The 22278-nt window shown below is 40.6% G+C and overlaps 1 protein-coding gene across 1 annotated transcript in view; it reads left to right on the forward strand.

Annotated features, from left to right (window-relative positions):
- LOC135081842 (ensconsin-like) overlaps positions 1-21921 on the forward strand; it is a 57760-nt gene extending 35839 nt beyond the window's left edge. Inside the window, exons 6-15 of the mRNA XM_063976622.1 lie at positions 4227-4321; positions 7470-7637; positions 14046-14189; positions 14788-14861; positions 16762-16863; positions 17864-17965; positions 18592-18832; positions 19412-19526; positions 21111-21249; positions 21681-21921. Coding sequence (XP_063832692.1) covers positions 4227-4321; positions 7470-7637; positions 14046-14189; positions 14788-14861; positions 16762-16863; positions 17864-17965; positions 18592-18832; positions 19412-19526; positions 21111-21249; positions 21681-21920 — 1420 coding nt within the window. The 3' untranslated portion in view covers position 21921. The remainder of the gene's footprint in view (positions 1-4226; positions 4322-7469; positions 7638-14045; positions 14190-14787; positions 14862-16761; positions 16864-17863; positions 17966-18591; positions 18833-19411; positions 19527-21110; positions 21250-21680) is intronic.
- The last annotated feature ends 357 nt before the right edge of the window (positions 21922-22278 follow it).

The following is a 22278-nucleotide window of genomic DNA, read 5'->3' on the forward strand; positions in this document are numbered from 1 at the left end:
GGGAGCACGAAATTATCTGAAATATCTATAAAAGCATTTGAATCTGTTGTTAGTTATTGTAAAAATTTTATTTCTGAAAAACGACAAGAGTTTTAGATAAAAAGGAGTTGTAAAATTATTTGATTATCACATTAATTCCAATTTGATTCATTCAATCGTTCATTCAGCTTATCAATCCTTTTAGTACAGTCAGCTGCATTAAAGCAATATTTGGTATTTATTACTACATTAATGTATTCAAAACTTAAAGCGAAAATTTAAACTAGGGACCTTTACGTAGGTTAGTAACATTTTCACCCAAAAATCGACTTTTCCATTACATTACGTGTCCAATTTCTCTGAAACGCTGTAGCAAAAAAGCCTCAAGAGACACATAAATGCTAAATTGCTAATGCATTTAATTTTATGGTGGTATTTTGCAAGACATAAAAAATATGTGGCCGTCATGTGTTTTTAACTAGTGTCTTTTAATGAGGGCTATCGTTTTAGCGCTCACCAGTTAGCGCCACTGTAGAGTAAGGTCCTGTCACTTGCTAGTCGCGAAGACAGTGGCACCAACTGGTGAGCGCTAAAGTGATAGGAGGACTATCGCATTTGCACTCATCAAGATGGCGCCACTGTAGAGTAAGGTCCTGTCAATCGCCGGGGGTGCCAACTGTTAAGTATAAAAACGATAGCCCTCATTAATTTATGATCTCTGTTACTTGATTGTTTAATTTATTTATGTCTTTATGTTTTGGAGAGCGATTGCCGATATGTAAATTGTTATAATAACGTTCAGTGATTTATTTACTTTGAAATTGAGGCGCCGAGGAAAATGATGATAAATACGTCTTACTTACATGACTAAGCAAAAATTTAGTGACATTCTTAATTCGTTCTTAAATCAGACTAAAGAATAATATAATTTTTATGGCCGACTGTACACAGAAGAGCCTTGACTTTGCTTGCTCGTTGCTTATATTCCGTTATCCGATTTGTATGCGCTGCGCTCATTTTGTCTTCCGGCTTCGGCGGATGACTCATTAATCGTTTGTTAATGATGTTATCATCAAACAATCATTAATCAGAACGAAACGTAACTTCAATATTGCATCTTTTATCAAATTACTTAAAATAGGCATTAATCAAATATTTGTATAGGGAAAATACAGGGTTAAATTTAGGAAACTCAAGAAACTTGAGCATTTTTGCGTTATAGAGATAGTTAAATGGAGTGACATGGTAAAGCAGATAGAAAACAAGGTAAACCAACAAAGTCGAGAAATTTTGACGTTATAAGAAGTTTGTCGTTAAATCGAGTGACGTTATAAAGACGTTACACTTTAGTATGTTGTAGTAGTTTTCTATGCACATTACGTAGGTATATGAGAACAAGATCTCATTTTTTTGACGATTGATGGGGTTACACTGTAGTATGTAGTAGTAGTTTTCTACGCATATTACGTACACAACTTGTTCTCATTTTTCGATGATTGATATCACTTGTGAATGGATGAACGGATTTGAATGAAATAATTTCGAGACATGCGTGTGCGACTGACAATCGGATGTAGACAGCAGTCTGTAGCTAATTAATGTTTATTATAGGTATAAATTGCTAATTACACGCGTAGATAGTGAGTGATACATACATGACATTATCTAGAAGACATTTAAACATGAAATCGGGTTTATTATTCGTTCCCCAATACCAATTCCAAAATTTCTAGTCAACTGGTCTAGTAAATGTATATTTGAACTCTACATTCGAAGATTTAAAGTTTAAACTTCATCATCATCATCATCATTTCAGCCATAGGACTTAAACTTGGAAGGCAAAAATTGCCTGCTGATCAAAATTCAAAATCTAATTTGAAAAATCAGAATGATTTTGAATGTAGTCCTATTTTGTACAAAAACCAAGCTTTACTTTGCATTACTCCCAATACCACGGTATCAAATTCGCTTAATTTGTTTTATTGGACAGACTCAAACAATGCCAAACTCGACATAAATACCTTGGCTAATCCCATCGAGTTTTTATGACGCCATTATCCATATTCCCCGTACCGACTTCCTCGGTCCAGCGACCGGTGACGTCACCTTCCTTCCTATATGCCGGGCCCATTGTCTCTGAAACAATGGCCTTATTTCAACGGATTTGACGATGGCGAAATTTTTTTTGACGGTTTTTTTCGGGTTGATAAACTTTTGGCTTGCGACATGGAAAGTTGCGAAAAGGACTTGTCACACTGTTGCATTCTGCGGTCAGGTCAAAGTGAATGCCAGCTTATTGTATGATTATTTTGAGCTGACCGCAGATCGCAGACAGTGTGGTAAATCCTTAATTTTCTAAACGGATTTGACTTAATTTATATGCAATTTATTAAAATAATTTCAAACTAAGAGAACCAATTTCTTAAGTTCACGTTTGTTTTGACAGATCGTTAAAATATGCCATATTAATGGTTTTATGGGGGACTGTTTAATTGAAACAGTTATTGTGACACACAATACACATCTATTAACTGATTATAGGCATCTAAAAATTAAGATTATTTTTAATTAAATATACTTATTTCATTCATATTTATTCACATTAACAACAACTAAAATATATTTGTGTACTATTGATATAGGTAATTTAGTTTTTTGTGTAGTCTTATTTAGATATCGTGTTTTTTTTAATTAGAATAATTGGTTTTTATCGTCAAGAATGTATGTGCATGTGAAATAATTAACAAACAGCAGAACTTTATTTGCACATAATTGTATTGAACCTTAATTAACTAATGTAACAACATAAACTGTATTTTTTGCGTTATTGTATTTTTTGCTTTCGATTGTAATCTGTTAATCGTAATTACTTGAGTACGCACTACACGTGCGCATAGGCAGCCTTTGGGCTTTAACTTTAACTACTGCCAAAAAAATAAGTACAGGTTGTCTGTTGTCTATGCCCAAAGTTTGTCTATGGTCACGTATAACATCATCGTTATAATATTATGAAACGTTGTTAAGCAACTGTGAAAATTCAATCTATGCAAACGTAACGCTTAGCAAATGGTATTGCAAAATAACTAACTACTACGCTATTCTACACTACGAGCCTACGAGATGCCAAAAGGACCCAATTCACTTTTTATAAAAATAACTTCGTCTGAAGTTATTTTGATAAAAAGTGAACAAGTCTTTGTTTTTGACATGTATGTATAAGAGCCTAAACCTAAGCGCAGACCACCGACTTTTATAAGATTTTAAACTTTCGCGTTCCATTTCAACTAAAATAGTAAGACACTAGTAACTAGTAGTAACTCATTAATAAACGTCGCGTTAAGACCCGTGTCTTACTATTTCACCGACTTTTAGTTGGCCGATAGTTGAGTCGTGCTGTTAATCAGTATGAAGATGTATGAAAGTGCGCACATTGGATCGGCCGATTCTTCATACAAATTAGAATCGGGCCCAACTATCGTCCAATTAAGTCGGTGATCTGCGCCTAGGCTAACAGGTTGACATCTAGAAAGATCATACTATAAATCTAGCAAAGATCCAAACGACCAAACTCTTTTCAAGTCTTCCTATGTCGATTGTCAGAGAAGCCTATGGCAGTTCCCTTTGGCACTCATCTCGTAGACTAGCTTTAGCCTCACCATACAGGGTGGAAACGATAAGTGATCTCACGCGATTATTTCTAAACTATACAAGATATCGAAAAACTGGTTACTGATCCTGAAAGTGCTTCACGAGCTCTTTCCAACTGTATAAGTAATAGGTTTCAGAATTAACTGGATCTATCCGAAAATTCAATGTTTTCAGCCTCCATACTAAATGTATGCCAGCCATTAAAAGTGCATATTAGAAACATTAGAAGTGTAAATTTTTTTTATTAAATAATAAACACTTAAATTGAACTCTTAAAATGCATTCTTATTTAAAATTATTCATGAAAAACATTGTTTTTAGGCTTTACTTGCTATAATAATTATTATCAAGACATGAGTGCCATGACTATGGCAGTACTAAATGTATGGAAGCTGGAAACATTGAATTTTCGGATAGATCCAATTTATTTTGTAACTTATTATTGGTACCGTTGGATAGAGCTCGTGAAGCACTTTCAGGATGAGTAACCAGTTTTTCGATATCTTGTGTAGTTTAGAAATAATCGCGTGAAATCACTTATCGTTTCCACCCTGTAGATGTCAAAATGATTATTTAATCTCCCATCTATCTGTTTCCAGGGCGGCATCAACTACAAACGTGATGTTCGCGTCTGCGCCACTAACGAGACGCGCCTCTGCACTTCAACTAGACACGTCAGACACCGACAATAAAGGTAAATATGTCATTATTACACTTAAAGTCCGGTCGCCGAGCAGATAGAATTTCGTCCAATGACCCCAAGCTACCCATCCTTATCATTCGCACGTAATTCTATTGCTGTCGCGACTGTACGACGGGTGGTCGCAGTGAGTGTGCGAACGCCAATATAATTACACGCGAGCGATAAGGATTAAGGTAGCTTGGGGTCATTGGACGAAATTCTATCTGCTCGGCGACCGGACTTTAGTAATTATGTCATTCTTTCTCTTAGGCGGACCAGACACTGTCAGGAACATATTGACATCAATATTACTGTCATTCCTACCTTCTTCTTCTTTTATTTTGGCCACGACTTGGTTTTGAGAACCATGATTTCGCCAATGTCACGTAATCAGCTTTGACAAAGTTTACTGGGTCCTACCTTCGGCAATGACATTCTAAATCTCACCACATACAAATAACCTTGTCGCACTATAAACGCCATTCCTTCATTCCAACCAAAATTACATTATTACTGGTAGTGTCTGGTTCGCTTAACACTTGGAAAATGTCTCTTAGAATATAATTTTTCGGTGAGATAATTCACCTTGTTGTCATTTGTTTATCGTTCATTTTTACATGCCCTTTCTCATGGTGTCATTTATCATTAACACACTTGCGAAATAAATGAATAATGATGTCATTCATACCATTTCATTTATCTGTGTACCTTTTTATGAATTTAATATACTTAAATTAATTTATCGTTTGTCAATAGTTGTAAAAGATATTTCGAATTCTGTCAAGCATGAATCTCTGTTCATATTGCATACTTGACTATAAAATAACAATTTTATCATGTACTGTGCTCTTCTATACTACAACTAACACTATTTCATTTTCAACGCTGCCAAAGGATTCAGAATGTTTGCAAGTTTCTGTAAGTACTCACTCATTTGTATTGCATGACTGTGTGAGATAGATTTGATTTTCGTTTTGTCTTGGCTTTATAAAAAAGTACGATTTATATGACTTACGTAATGTATGAACCTTTAAACGTTTATTTTACACAACCTGATACTAAAAAACATCTAAATATAAACTACAAAAATGCACTTGCGCGATTTAAACACGTACAGCGCCATCTATTGGCACCAAATGATACTGTGCTGTGCTGTTACTAGCAAATACGGTTATCGTGCTAAATGTTTACACGCGTAGATCATCCGACCTTGCAAGGGATTAGAAAAGATCACATTAATTCGTCTTGTAAGCCATTGCACTGCACATATCCCATACATACCTCATACACTTGATACACAGTTAAACAAAAATGCATCTAATGCTCGTGGAATAAAGTCTCAATCTGATTATCAAGGTCCATGAAGATGATTAATCTCGCAACAGCGACCTTGCCTTTAATTAAGTTGTTAAACAAAAGATAACTCTTTTGGTTGATTAATTCAAGTGCATTATGTAGTCATCAATATTTAGCAAAATAATTGTAACGTTTTCTATCCAATAATCGTGTTTTACTTGTTAAAAACACTACGTATTTTCTATTCGTTGTTTGTTTCTTGCTTCTAGAATATTTTAGAAATCATTATTTGCAACTGTTTAAATGCATGGTGTGTAAATAAAATATCAGAGTTCATACACTCTATGATTTTGTAAACACTGATGGTATGAAATCTATTTTGGGCATAGCCAAACATTGTACATGTGGTGTGACGTCATTACAGAGTTAGAAATCTGCTTGGTTGAACGATCTTTTAAAAGCAATTGTTGATGTAAATTGGATAAAAATAGATTTATTAGAGCACTACTTAGTCTCTGCAACAGTAAAAGTCAGCAATTAGTTGCAAATAAAAAAATGTGGACTCTTTACTTTTCATAATTTCTGATTGCAACAGTTTTATAATGCGAAAAATAAATGATTATTAAAAAGCATGCTGATCAAACTTTTCTACTCTAGTCTATTCATCCGGCTAATCTGTAAATCATTGCGGGAGGCCTACTGATCAACAGTGGGTGTCCAGTGGATGAAATGATGATTTATTTATTTATTTTATTGGGCTATCAACATGAGATACAGTATTACCAGGCCTGTTCATCTCCGCGAGTTTACATCGAAAACAAAACACGCACGATTGCCCCCTACAAGAGTACTATTCGACAAGGCCTCACATACGAGCGAACATTGACTCACGCACGCGTATTCTTGTGTATGATGGAAAAAAATAAAGAAAATGGTGTACTAAATACTGTGCAGTATTTAACTGCCTAAATAATAATAAAAACACAGAATGTACTTTTTTAAGTTGCCTCAAGACACTGAGAGGTAAATAAGTAGTTAATATTATTCATGATAATTCATGCTAAATCATGTATTTCCTCCGCCATTTTCTGCAGATTGGCACCTCACGTCACATCATTTTACCGAAGTCAGCCCTATAGCTTCGGCGCAGTACCGATCACTGACGTTTGTCAACAAAACTTCTGACAAACTTGCTTGACTCTTGAGACAAGCTAAATTACACTATATTGTTAATGACATTGAGCATACATTTTTTTTAATACCTTCGCGAAGTAAAACTTCTGTACGTAGTACTTATTATTATTCTGTGGTATTACACACAATTAAAAAATTAAGCCAAAGGTCTCTAGCTAACTGCTCCCATACAAACGATCATAATGAAAGCTATATCGATTTGGCGCTACCAGTTAGCGCCACTGTATAGAAAGGTTACTGTCACTTACTAGAGTGGCGAAGGCAGTGGTGGCGAACTGGTGAGCGCTAAAGCGGTAGAAAGATTATCGCATTTGCACTCATCAGGATGGCGCTAGTACAGAGTAAAGGTCATGTCAATCGCCAGTGGTGCCAACTGTTAAGTATAAAAACGATAGCCCTCATCATAAGGTCAAAAGCAATGATTTTTTATTACAAGACAGTAGTGACTGAGTTTCTTGCGCTGCTTCTCAGCACTGGTACATTTATTGTCCCGAAGCAGTGGAAGGTTTAATAATGGGACGGGTAAAAGTTCTTTTTAAAAGCCTATTTGCAAAAATAAATGAGTTTTTTTTTATGATAGCCCTCATTTGAACCTTATCATCTTATCATAAGGTCGAAAAGCATTGATGTTTTTACATATGCTATAATAGGTTAACCATTTAACTTCCAGACGAACCCGACCGCCAACCGGCGCCGGTGATGTGGTCGTCGGTGGCGCGGCGCCGCACCGACCTGGTCCCGACCGCGCCCGCGCCGCGCGTGCCAGGTAGAGCCTACTCCATGACGCGCCTCGACCGCCTGCCGCGAGCCGAGCCCACGCTGCACCTCAGCAGGACCCGTAAGACGACCCTTGAGAAGCTTGGTGCCGCTGGAATGGGAGCTTGGTTTGGACGGCTTCAAGTGTTCACTCATGCTGCTGGTGTAACAGCCTATTTAAGCCGCCTAGGAGCATTGTTTCGACGCTGCGATCTGTTTATTGATAATCTAAAATGCTCTCTTTGAGGACCCGTAAGACGCCCCATTCAGGCTGGGAGCTTGGTTGCGACGGCTTCAATTGTTAACTCATCGCATCTTTAATGGCCTATTTAAGCCGCCTGGGTGCTTCATTGCAAAAGATTCGGTGTGTTAACTGCTTCTAGTTCTGATGCTCCGTTCAATGGGAGCTTAGCTCCGACGGATTTTCAATGGTTAAACTACTCTTTTTGAGCTCGCGCCAGGTAGAGCATACTCCATGACGCGCCTCCAAGACTTGTAAGATGCCCCATTCGAGCTGGGAGCTTGGTGGCGACGGCTTCAAGTGGTTAACTCATGCTGCTTAAGAGCGTCTGCATTGACCAGCCTGCTTGCCGCGAGTGACCGCATTTGGCGCTTGGTTAAAATTCTCTGTTTGAGCCACCTGGCAGCTTGATTCTGAAACTCGCGATTTGTTAACTCACACCGTTTGAGCCATCTGGGGGCTTAATGCTTCGATCTGTTCACTGGTCTTGCGCCTTTTTGGTGTGTTAACTCATGCCGTTCATGTTATAGCATTTTATGCCCCATTTGAGCGTCCTGGGAGCTTGGTTGCGACGACTTCATTTCTTAACTCATGGCATCGGTCGAGCATCATAATACTCCATTTTTCTATAAGTACTTAACGTGCGAAATTTTTTTTCACTTGAAAAGATTTTGCGTACGGTTGTCTTTTGTTTCTCTTATCAGTCATAAATTCCCTTTTCCGACCCGCCTATTTTATGTACTCCTAGATATCTGAATGGCATTTTTTTGAAAACACATAAGTCCATAAAAGATCCCTTGTAAACCCTTTTCTAAAAAGTACATCACGTACTTCTGACGTCAATGGCACACGAGTCTTGGTCTTGTCTAGGTTTATAATGGCGCTTTGCTTTTGGCGAAATTTGGTGAAGTTCAGTCAATAACAACAGCACTTATCGAGCCTCTGGTGTTAATACGCACAGTTGTAACTAACCTAATTTTAATTCATATTTATCATCATCAAAATCCATCCCATATTCTTTGATAAACCTTGGAGGAAAATCTTTGGAATTGATTCCGGTGTAGGGGTTAAAAAGCTTTGCAAGAGCTTTGCGTGTGAGCTTTCAACGAAAAAATATAATATTCATTGGGACAACCATCCTGGAATATTTTTGTCTTTTTCGGTGCCTATATTCTCATAAAAAACTGATCATCATAAAAAGGTCATCATCATCATCCATCACCATTTGGACGTGGTTTGAAAAGGTATTGTATTTTTAATATGTTTGGGTCCTATTGGTCTGGTGCTTCCTTGGTTTCTGGTTGCAAGTAAACTACTAATAAAGGTGAGTGTTTTATGAGTAAAAGATAATATTATTCTAAACTTTTGGAAAAATATTATCTTTTACAGTGTGCTTTTTAATTTTTGATGCTTTTTTATCCACCATTCACATTAAGTTTTGACAACACGTTTATATCACTTTTTTGTTTGTATTTTGTTTGTAAATAAACATACATTTACTTGGAATTGGATAATTTGAATAATCTAAGAATTCATTAACATATTTTTTCTTTATTTTAAATTGAATGGAATTACTTTTTTATCTCTTTTAAGTAAAAAAAAAGTTATGTAAAATTTTGAGAACGTAACTTTTATTCTTTTATTTTATTACTAAGATACATTTACATCACTTTCTTAATCATTATGTTAATCTTGTAAAACTATGCTGTAATCATATGAGCTTTTCCCTTTTACACATTCCTTCTATCCCTCCTCCTTCCTTCCAACCACCGACCGACCGATGACCGACATTTTGATCGGTGACGTCAGACGCCTCAATGGTTCTTTACCTGGAAAAGGAAAAACTACTGACAGACCCAATATGCTCAAAGTTGTGTAACACTAATAAACGGTAGTTGTTTTACATTCCATTCACGCGATCGTGTTTTGTCGAAATTACTCAAAATTGTGGCAGTACAATTGTCTTTTATTTTACAATCAGTAAAATGCGCCATGGAAACAAATGAGCATCTCCGTGATCGCGAGTGTTTTGTTTACTCTTCTCGTCCATGTCCCAACACAAGCTCCACAAATGAGCGTCTTTGTTAGCTCTTGCGCGCGCAAGAGCTCGAGTCTTTTGTTTATTCTTTTCATTACCTTAACCCCTCCTCTGGCCGTTCCCTTCGCTTGTTACACATACATGTCGCGCCCCACACGCGTCGTAGCTCGGGCACTGTAATAAAGACCCGTCGGTGTGCCGAGTGCAGATTTTTCAATCAGTAAAATGCGGCAATGAAACAAATGAGCGTCTCTGTGATCGCGAGTGTTTTGTTTACTTTTCCGTCCCATGTCCCAACACCTTTCCTTTGTCGATCCCATCGCTTGTTACACATACATGTCGCGTCCCACACGCGTCGTAGCTCGGGCACTGTACAGTCCCGTCGGTGTGCAGAGTGCCGCTCCGGCGAGACGACGCCGGGCTCGCGGCCGGGCAGCGCGCTGTCGGCGGCCGGCGTGCTCCGAAACGTAACACCCGTATTCACAAACGATGCTTGCTTAAGTGAAGTAGCAAATCGAATAGCATAGAGCTCTTTGATTGGTTTGTGTGTCACCCTGTGCCTCCATGCGCACTGTGAGACCTCATAGTAATGTTTGTGAATACGGGAGTAAGAGTTACGCAGAAAAAGAAAGAAAAACGTTTCCTAACTTAAGACACACTGTCTTATGAACGGTATCTCGTTTCCATTCAGGCGATCGTGTTTTGTCAAAATTACTCAGTTGTAGTAGTGCGATCGTCTTTTATCTAACAATCTGTGAAATGCAGCATTTAAACAAGTGAGCGTCTCAGTGATCGCGAGTGTTTTGTTTTCGCTTGTTAAGCTACACATCGCGCTCCCCACGCATAATGTGATATTAAAACAAATGAGCGTCTTTGTTATCTCTTGCGCGCGCGAAAGCGCGAGTGTTTTGTTTATTCGTTCAAAAAGGCGTTCCTTACCCTCTACCACCCTCTTTCAATCCTATCGCTTGTTACACATACATGTCGCGCCCCCCACGCGTCGTAGCTCGGGCACTGTACAGTCCCGTCGGTGTACAGAGTGCCGCTCCGGCGAGACGACGCCGGGCTCGCGGCCGGGCAGCGCGCTGTCGGCGGCCGGCGTCATCCGAAACTAAGAGATTTACGCAGAAAAAGAAAAACAAACGTTTCACACTAATGAACGGTATCTCGTTTCCATTCAGGCGATCGTGTTTTGTCAAAATCACTCGAAAGTCGTGGTAGTGTGATCGTCCTTTATTTTTCAATCAGTAAAATGCGGCATTGGAACAAGTGAGCGTCTCGGTGATCGCGAGTGTTTTGTTTTTGCTTGTTAAGCTACACATCGCGCTCCCCACGCAAAATGCGATATTAAAACAAATGAGCGTCTTTGTTAGCTCTTGCGCGCGCGAAAGCGCGAGTCTTTTGTTTATTCGTCCAAAAAGGCGTTCCTTACCCTCTACCACCCTCTTTCAATCCTATCGCTTGTTACACATACATGTCGCGTCCCCCACGCGTCGTAGCTCGGGCACTGTACAGTCCCGTCGGTGTGCAGAGTGCCGCTCCGGCGAGACGACGCCGGGCTCGCGGCCGGGCAGCGCGCTGTCGGCGGCCGGCGTGGTCCGGCGGGCCAGCAGCGCGCCGCGAAAGCCACGCCCCGCGTCCATCGCCGGTACCGGGGTTAACACGCCGCGAGGTAAGAACGGGTTAATAGTCCAGTGTACAGATGTGCACGCATGATTTACTATTGTTCATTTGTGGACGATGAATGTTATAAGACTTGGATACCCGGGAGATAAATAATTGTCCAAATTGTGTCCCAAATAATGCCACGTGACGTTGTAATAGGCTAGATGACAAAATTTCAATTATTTGTCCGTCAGACAGATAATTAGAAAATATTAGACTCATATTTTTTATTTTCTTTCATAATTAAATAATAACAGTGCTACATCGAGTTGAAATGGCGCGTACGTCACGCTTGAGTAGATTTTTTACTCAAAAGTGACGTCACGCGACATTTCAACTCAATATAATACTGTATAGCCTGACCAGGAACATAAAAACCCTCGCCATGTTGCGGAAAACTAATGGTACTAATTTCTTTTAATGGCAACAGTAACTGAAAACTTCATTGACATGTCACCTTGCATGTCAGTCTATTGCTGTCAAAGTGTAAACAAACTTTATTTTAAATGTGCGCAATTGATTTTGTGAATTAAATTGCTAAATTTTTTTATAGTCGTGAAAGAAAAGTGGTTCACAATGTGTTACAGTATTTGTCGAAGAGAAATACTAAGGGTTCGGATAATATTTTCATTGAATAATGTTTCCGACAAAGGTTGTCAAATTGACTGACATGTTTATCTTATAGTACAGTCCACTATGAAAATTAGCTGTTGTTTGTTTCAACTACCTATTTTAAAGTTTTTTGTCACTTTGTAAGTGTTGAATTTTATGGAATTGGAAAAAAGTACCTAGTTTGAAGCGTTCATGAGCAGACATTGTAGTTGAATATTCAAGTTCTGAATTTGATTATTGATGAATAATAAAATAAATCCTACTAGCTCGATGGATTTTTTCATTTAATTTATTTAAACCTGGTTACCTATAATATAATCTTTTTTCGTTAATTTATGAAAATATCAAATTAGCCCGTAATCCTGAATCCTGATACATAAAGTTAGCCTATTAATTTAACACAGGTACGACTGTACTCAGTGTTGCACTATCAAATGCAATTGACGCGCCTCTATGCCAGGGTTTTTATGTTCCTGGTCAGGCTATAATTATTCGACTATGAAAAAAATTCAAAAATATGTGTCCAAAATTTTGTATTATCTGTCTGACGGACTAAATAGAATTTCGATTTCATTACCCAGTCATCATCCCTATTGCCCATCGTCACGCATAACGGCGCAACGAGTAGTTTTCAAACGACATGTTGTCCCCTTCTGTATCCAAAGCTTTTACATTCTGATTCTACATATACCTGTATTTGATTCTATAATTTTCTTAATTCTTGTTTCAGTTTTGTAAGATTGTATAAAAAGTAAAAAACACTTAGTAAATCAAGTTAATCTTTTCATTTTAATCACATAAACTTTTTCATGATGTTTACTTTCTTTTATTTAACAAATAACATAACTTTCATTAAACGCAGCTTCCTTTATGTTGCCCTTTGCTGAGCTCTATGTGCAATATTTAAATAACTTAGCTTTGAATATTGTAAACTAATATTAATGTTTACTAAAATTTATAATTAATGTTTACTAAAATTGTGCTTTTAAATGTTTTTATTCGTTATAAGTTAAGATTTATTCCTTAAAATTTCAAGGTAGAGAATAATATTTCATGCAGAATTTTTTCAAGTTATTTAAAAAAAATTGTTGCAATAATTTAATAGCCTATAGTTTCCAAGCCATAGTTTGATATGCTTTTGCATATCATTTACAGCCACAAGACATATATTTTCTTATTATTTCATATTTTTGTGTGATCAAAATACAATTTTCCATAAGTGCCGTTTTCCTGTACTGTGGATTTCGGCATGGAATACCCATTTTATGCCAAATTCATGCTGCTGATTGCACACAGAACAAATAATTTTGTGTGCACACCCAATCCGCGATTCGCGTAAGGAAAAACATGTATGAAATAATAAAATGCGGGCAGCGGATTAAATCCGCACGCGTGCCGAAATCCGCATCACAGGAAAAAGGCGCCAAATGAAATGGACCATTGTTAAGTGAGCGAGTTAAATGACGTATCTGGTCACGGTAATAATTAACTTTTTTTAAAAATAAAACCGACTTCAAATGCGTGAACACAAAAAAAAACTAAAAATTAAAAATATTGCGTATAAAAAAGTTCATCCCCAATTTTCCACCCTTGAGGGTGAAATATTTTCTTCAAATTCGCAAGAAACCACCCTTTTGATAATACCTATTCAACAAAAAAATAATCGTTCAAATTGATTTATAATCGGCGGAGATATTGCGTATAAAAAAGTTCATCCCCAATTTTCCACCCTTGGGGGTTGTTTTTTCTATTATTAAATTTAAATGGGACCACCCTTGAGGTATTACTTATACGCCGAAAAAAGATTTGTTCAAATCGGTTCATAATTGGCGGAGTTATCGCGTAACAAACATAGAAAAAAAAACAAAACATACGGGTCGAATTGAGAACCTCCTCCTTTTTTGAAGTCGGTTGAAAACTGGTGATTCGCACAGGTCCCGCAGGCGACACCTGCGGTGCGAGCGCGGCGACGACGCCGAGCGTGTCGCGCGACGGCAGCGTGCTGAGCGCGCCGCGCCGGCCCGCTTCCACGCCGCGCCGTCCGCGGCCCGCCTCGCTGCACGCGCCCAGCCACGCAGGTCGGTAAAGCCCGCAGAAACTTGACCAATGACCCCAAGCTACCCATCCTTATCGCTCGCGCGTAATTATGTTGCTGTCGCGCTCGCACACTCACTGCGGGCGCCCGTCGCACAGTCGCGACAGCAATATAATTACGCGCAAGCGATAAGGATGGGTAGCTTGGGGTCATTGGACAAAATTCTACGTGCTCACAGACCAGGCTTTAGAACTTGCAACACTGGCCGCTCCGTCCTTCGGCCTCACAAAAATTACACAGGCGATTAACGTTTGTCACTGAAATCTAGTGCTTTTTGATACATTTTTTAATTCTTGATATTAGAGCCATCGCTCGGCCTTCGGCCTCGCCTTTATATTTGTCGTTGAGATTTAGTAATTTTTTGATATATTAAAAATTAATCGACGATGACTTTTGGGACTTTCGTTATCGCTCGGCCTTTGGTCTCGCCTTTTTTACGTTAGCAAAACGTTGACTAGGCCGACTATTTACTTCCATGGTAGTTCTCCCGGCGCAATCAATCGCAGTCGCAGTTTAAAAATTGATATTTATTTTTATGCACCTATTTATGTAGTAAATAACAAGTATCTGTTTGCTTACAGCATTATCACTGGCTCCAGGAGAAGGCAAGCCGCCAGTACACAGAAAGCCAAAGCCATCCAAAGAACACGATAAAGTGAGTAATTAATGAATAACTTAAAGTAGATGAAGTAATTTAGATCACACGTTCGTACCTTTTTTCGACTCGACTGCCCTGCTGCCCTGAAAAAGTTGTGTGCCGTGTGGATCCAGCAGAGTAGCATCCCCCTCTTAAATGATGACTAAGGCCCGACATATACACGCACAGCTCGAGCAGTTAGTCAGTGATCAACATACACGGACCACTCTTGTAGTCAAGAGTCAACAGCTTGAAGCTGCCAGTGATAACTGCTCGAGCAGTTGGTATTAACTGCTCAACAAGTCACAAGCGCGCGCGCCCTGGAATGGAGAAAGTGGGCGGAGGTAACTGCGCGAGAGCTGTCGACAGCTCGAGCAGTCAGTGTATGGCTGGCGACTGCTTGACCGCACGATGAAAATTCACCGTGCTGTCGACCGCCCGAATCAGTTGCAACTGCTCGAGCGGTTCGTGTATGTGCGTCCATAGAACTCTGCAGTTCACGGTGCAGTCGCAGCTTGCAGCTGTCGACCCTAACTGATTCAAGCGGTCCGTGTATTGCCGGCCTAAGGGAAAGATCTCAACTTCGCCAACCCGTCTGGCAAACGTGAGGAGTATTGGCTAAATCATCTCCTGATAATAAGTCAGGGTCGTGCTCCTGCAGTGGTGACTAAATATCCTGATGATGATAACGGATGCTTGTGTAAATTAGAGAGTTCTGTTCCTGCAGTGGAGACTAAATGCTACGGTTTGGTATCCTTCCGTTTGGCCAAATTACTTTTCGCCAAATTTCACTTCGCAAACAACTTATCGCCAAAGTTTCATTTCCCAAATGAACTTTTAGCAACTGTACTTTTCGCAACTATTTCATTTGGTCAAATTATCATTTGGCAAAATTTTACTTGGCAAATGTATATAAACATTTGCCAAATGTTTTATTTGGCCAAATATTATATCCCAAATAATTTGTTTGGTCAAATTGACACTTCACATACTTACCCACCGTTACCCACGCCCACAAATCAAAGCATAAGGCAGATTTTCATGGTTTTCACAAGAATTTTATGTAAAACAAAGAGATTGCAGAAAATAGTATGGTTGCAGAAAGTAGGTATTGCAGAAAATAGTAGGTTAGGTTAGGTTAGAACAGTGACCCTTAACGCGCGAAGGCGAGCGAAGTGAGCGTGCCGCGGCAGCAGCCGCCGAGCGCTAGAATCACCTCTATTGTTAATGAATCATTTGAAAATTTCGATAAAAAGAATGAAATATGAAAATTAATTTAGAACAAATTTTATGTCATCTACCCACTAAACAAAATGATAACCACAAGCTAATTTGTATTCCATTCTATGAACCAATCAAATTATTTTGTAAATAGTTTATCGTGAAATATTTTTGCCAAATGAAACATTTGGCAAATCATTTTTTGCCAAACAATAATTTGCTAAACAATAATATGCCAAAAACGATATTTGCGAATTAAAAGTTTGCAATAAGTTGTTTGGCCAAATGAGAATTTGCCAAATGAAAATTTGCGAAGCGTTGTTTGCGATGTGATAATTTTTGAAACGTTTTTTGGCCAAGCATTAGTAATCCCTACGGTTTACTATTAAACTATACGCAGCATACGACGTCCCTATTAACGCCATACGTCGACGTCAACGTTTGAAAAAAACCACAACAGTACATTTCTGTAATAGTGACTGAGTGTCTTTCGCTGCTTCTTTTCAGCACTGTGGTAAGTTTAATACTGGGACGTGTAAAAGTGCTTTTTAAAAGCATATTTGCAAAAATAAATGAGTTTTATAGTAAGGTTTGTGGCGTCACGCGGCTTACGGCGTTTATAGCTGGCGTTAGGAGACCACAGCCTAAGTGATCTGATGATAATTGTGATGTTTATTGTGATGTTTGTTTCCGTCAGACGCCGCGCGGCAAGTCTGTGTCGGCGTCGCCGGGGCGGACGCTGTCGCCGTCGCCCGCCGCCTCCAAGGAGCCCAGCGTCGACAAAGAAATCGCCAACAAGGTACCGTACATACGCCTATACCAGGCCTGTTCATCTCCGCGAGTTTACATCGAAAACAAAACACGCACGATGGCCCACCTACAGGATACTATTCGACAAGGCCTCACATACGAGCGAACATTGACTCACGCACGCGTATTCTTGTGTATGATGGTAGAAAATAAAGAAAATGGTGTACTAAATACTGTGCAGTATTTAACTGCCTAAATAATAATAAAAACACAGAATGTACTTTTTTAAGTTGCCTCAAGATACTGAGAGGTAAATAAGTAGTTAATATTATTCATGATAATTCATGCTAAATCATGTATTTCCTCCGCCATTTTCCGCAGTTTGGCACCTCACGTCACATCATTTTACCGAAGTCAGCCCTATAGCTTCGGCGCAGTGCCGATCACTGACGTTTGTCAACAAAATGGTGCTTGACTCTTGAGACAGGCTAAATTACACCATATTGTAAATGACATTGAGCATACATTTTTTTAAATACCTTCGCGAAGAAAAACTTCTGTACGTAGTACTTATTATTATTCTGTGCCTATACACATTAGACTTACCGCTTTTGATTCCTATAGTGAAGATACTCTTCAATGTTGTATCAGAAATCTAATAACTATGTTTATTAGGTTGATACAAATCGGCGCTGAGATTTCATTGTGATTTTCTCTTCGGCTCCTCCGGTAACTTTTTCTGGGTTGTAAGGAGCATGTATTGTGTTTTCAACCGTATATGGAAAACCGCAGATGACGTTTTGGTTTTGTCTAGTACTCAAACGAGGGTTCAGTGACAGAAGAACATCTCTCCGGACGACTATTAAAGATCACTCAAAAAACCTTCAGTACGCGAGTCTCAAATATCTCCTTTTGGCTGAGTGAAAAATGCCCGAGATCTTACTTGGTGCCGTTTCTTGACGTAGAATTTGATGATGAAGTGGACTCCACAAGTGACGTGTAAAGGTTCCATAAGGGCAACATTTGAAGTTTTTCCTTTTTTTTTTCAGAAGGTGGAGGGCTCAGACAAGCCGGTGGACCCGCGGGAGGTGACACAAAAACTGCAGGCGCTGCAGGTCACCGACGACGCGCCCGCGCATCTAGCGGATAAGGTACATGCCCACCAGTGTCACGTCACATCCTCTTCGTTTCAGCCAAATGACGTCCACTGCTGGACAAAGGCCTCCCCCAAGGCTTTCCATAATGAACGGTCCTGCGCTGCCCGCATCCAGGCTCTTCCCGCGACGTTTACCAGATCGGTCCACCTAGTGGGAGGCCTGCCCACGCTACGTCTTCCAGCCCGTGGTCGCCACTCGAGAACTTTTCTGCCCCAACAGCCATCGTCTCTACATAGATACATAGAAAATATCAAACAAAAATAGAAATTGGATCGAGTATTCGAAATTATAACCAATAATTCCAAGGCAAAACTACTCTAAAAGAACACTTTATTGTAAATCAGCCAAAAAGTGAATTTATGTTCTTACGTTTCTTACAAATTATTGTCTGTTGAGAGTTGACGAAATCAGATGTCTCACTTTGAGTCTGCTCCATTAGGCAGACGAATTAACTTGCCTTCCATAGCAAGATTGAACTCGACTGGGACAAATACACAAATTGGTTAAAAACTAAACTCAAAAGTATCCCACATTGGAATTGAATTCCCTATGACAACTCTATTGCGACTGAATTGCGAAGGAGTTGAATTGTGCGTGATTTCAACTGTTTTTTTATCCAGGTAAACGAAAACAAAGAAACCATAGAAGATAAGCAAGAAACGAAGCCCGAACAAATGTTAACAGAAGACAACCCGGCGGAAGCGCCGATCGAAACGCCGAAGCCAGCCGAAGCACAGAAGCAAGCCGAAGCACAGAAGCAAGCCGAAGCACAGAAGCCCGCGGAAGTGCCGAAGCCCGAGGTGAAGGTGGAAGAGAAGAAAGAAAACGCACAGGAGAAGACTGATGATTCTGAAATGACTGGTGAGTGGAACTTATTATAGATTTGGTGTGTTAGTTTCTATAATTTTCTACCAAAAGATCTCGTTAGGAATGAATATTTTATATCAATATGATCCGAATTCTGTAATAAACAGAACACATCTTGAGTATACTTAATTTGTCGCAATAGTGACCCTATTACAACAGTAGCCGTGTGGTTTAGGCAGAATATAATAGGACCACCCCCATGTAAGTAGGTAAGAGGCGACTAAGAGAGAAATAATGCGAACTTCAGGCCTCCCTACCTCGCTTGGCAACGTAGGGTTTGTAGGCTTGATGTTCCTTTTTTTTTCTTCTCTTAAATTAAAGGGGGTCGTCTTCCTGCAGTAGAGCCTTGAATGACCTGCAGGCCTAGGATGCCCGCCGCGATAAGCGTTTATCGATTTTACGCGATAAGCCCATACATTTGTCGTCTAAATTCATCGATAAGATTTTATCACGGCGCGCATCCTAGCCCGGTTGATTATGATGACGCTTTCTTCCTTTTCTCTCTTGGAGGGCTGTTCTTCTGCATTTGACATGATCTGATGATAAAGATGGCACGATATTTGTTTGTTTCAGCGTCAATGACCGCGCGACGTATCACGACAGAGGAGGAAGCCAAAGCCGCGCTCGCCGAGCGCCGGCGCCGCGCGAGAGAGGAGCTGGAGCGCCAGGCCGAGCTGGAAAGACAACGGTATGTGAGCTTTATAACTATACAGCATAAGGTTCAAAATTAAACAGGTCAACCTGTTCTAACCACGCCCTCGCCGACGCCGCGGAAGATGGGAGTTGGAGCGCCAGGCCGAGCTCGAGAGGCAGCGGTATGTGGGCTTTATGTCTTTAGCATAAGGTTGAAAGTTAATCACTTAGCGCTGGCAACGTGAGAGGAGTTAAAATGTCAGGCCGAGCTGGAGAGGCAACGGAATGTGAGCTTTGTGTCTCCAGAATAAGGTTTAAAGTTGAACAACACGTTCTCGCCGAGCTTTAAAGCTATAGCATAAGGTTCAAAATTAAACAGGTCAACCTATCGTGACTGAGCGCCAGGCCGAGCTGGAGAGGCAACGGTATGTGAGCTTTATGACAATAGCATAAAGTTTACAATTAAGCAGGTCAAAACCTATCGTGACTGAGCGTCAGATACAGCTGAAGAGGCAGCGGTATGTAGGCTTTATGACTGGTATAAAGTTCAAAGTTAATCACTTAGCGCCGGCGCCGCGCGAGAAAAGAGCTCGAGCGTCAGGCCGAGCTCGAGAGGCAACGGTATGTGGGCTTTATAATATACACCATAAGGTTCAAAGTTAATTACTTAGGTCTGATGGCGTGTACGAGAAGAGTTAGGTTGCCAAGCCGAGCTAAAGAGGCAGCGGTATGTGGGCTTTATGTCATTAGCATAAGGTTCAGAATTAATTACTACGTTGGCGCCGCGCGAGAGCGGAGCTGGAGCGCCAGGCCGAGCTCGAGAGGCAACGGTTTGTGAGCTTTATAACTATACAGCATAAGGTTGAAAGTTAATTACTTAGGTCTGATGGCGTGTACGAGAAGAGTTAGGTTGCCAAGCCGAACTAAAGAGGCAGCGGTATGTGGGCTTTATGTCATTAGCATAAGGTTCAGAATTAATTACTACATTGGCACCGCGCGAGAGCGGAGCTGGAGCGGCAGGCCGAGCTGGAGAAACAATGGTATGTGAGCTTTATGTTTTTAACATAAGGTTGAAAGTTAATCACTTAGCGCTGGCGGCGTGAGAGGAGTTAAAATGCCAGGCCGAGCTGGAGAGGCAGCGGTATGTGAGCTTTATGTCTTAAACATAAGGTTTGAATTTGATCGGGTCAACCTGTTCTGACTACGCCCGAGCGCTGACGCCGCGGAAGATGGGAGTTGGAACGCCAGACCGAGTTATAAAGGCAACGGTATGTGAGAGTTATGGCTTTGGTGCAAGGTTCAAAATTGATCGGATCAACTTATCTTGACCACGCCAGGTCGAGCTGGAAAAGCAGTCAACTGTATGTCATTAGTATAGGGCTAAAAATTGACCGTGTCAACTTATCCGGACCACGCTTTGGCTGCGCGAGGGAAGAACTGGAGTGCCAGGCCGAGCTGGAGAGACAACGGTATGTGAGCTTTATGTCTTTGATGTAAAGCTCAAAATTGATCAGGTCAAACTAATCTGACCACACCCTCCGATTAGTTAGAACGTCAGATCAAACTTGAGAGGCAGCAGTCGACAACTTTTAGCATTAGGTTCAAGATTGATTTTTAACTTTCTTCTTCTTCTATCCAGGTTGCAGCGCGAAGCAGAAGAAGAAGCGGAAAGACAGCGGCAAGAGGAAGAAAGACAACGACGCGAGGAGGAAGAGGCAAGAGAACTCGCCGCGTTACAGCGCCGCATGGAAGAGGAGAAGCTTAGGAAAGCTATTGAGGTAGGTTCTCACATATTATAAGCTAACATTTCCTACGGAAAATAGCTGGCAGGGATTGCATGAGAAGCGGTACATCGACGTTCCTTAGGGGAGAATTACGTCCAGCAGTGAACTACTATACGATAAGATTTCTAGTCTTTTAAGAACTAAGACTTAGATCGCGTCTTGTGACTAAAATCCCTAATAATTTAAATGAAATTTATCTTTCAGATAAACTGTAACTTTTAGTTTTACAGATTTTGGATGGCCTTCATCTTACATAACCTTTAATGTCGAAGAACTCTTCACTGACATAAAACGTTGGCACTTTTAGTGATGTTTGTGGTTGCTAACAAACTTCGAAGTCGTAAATCAAACGAACTGCAATCGATAACCGAACTTTGCTAGCTTCTGACGTCATCGTTGCATAAAACAAATCATTTCGTTTATAGGCACAACAGCAACTAGAGCGCGAAGAGTCCGAGAGGCGCGTCAAAGAAGAAGCCGAAAGGAAAGCGCGACTCAAAGAGGACGAAGAGAAGAGGAAAGCGGCGGAAGAGGCCGAAAGACTTCGGCGGGAGGAGGCCGAGCGCGAGGAGAAGGAGCGCCTCGCGCGCAAGCAGCGCGTCGAGGCCATCATGGCGCGCACCAGGCTCAAGAAGGTAACTATAACAAGTGGGAGAGTGAGATAGCTTCAGAGGGAGAGAGAGAGAGAGAGAGAGACTTCGGCGGGAGGAGGCCGAGCGCGAGGAGAAGGAGCGCCTCGCGCGCAAGCAGCGCGTCGAGGCCATCATGGCGCGCACCAGGCTTAAGAAGGTAACTATAATATAACAAGTGGGAGAGTGAGATAGCTTCAGAGGGAGAGAGAGAGAGAGACTTCGGCGGGAGGAGGCCGAGCGCGAGGAGAAGGAGCGCCTCGCGCGCAAGCAGCGCGTCGAGGCCATCATGGCGCGCACCAGGCTCAAGAAGGTAACTATAACAAGTGGGAGAGTGAGATAGCTTCAGAGAGAGAGAGAGAGACAGAGACTTCGGCGGGAGGAGGCCGAGCGC

The sequence above is a fragment of the Ostrinia nubilalis genome, chromosome 20 (assembly GCF_963855985.1).
Source record: "Ostrinia nubilalis chromosome 20, ilOstNubi1.1, whole genome shotgun sequence".
NCBI lineage: Eukaryota > Metazoa > Arthropoda > Insecta > Lepidoptera > Crambidae > Ostrinia > Ostrinia nubilalis.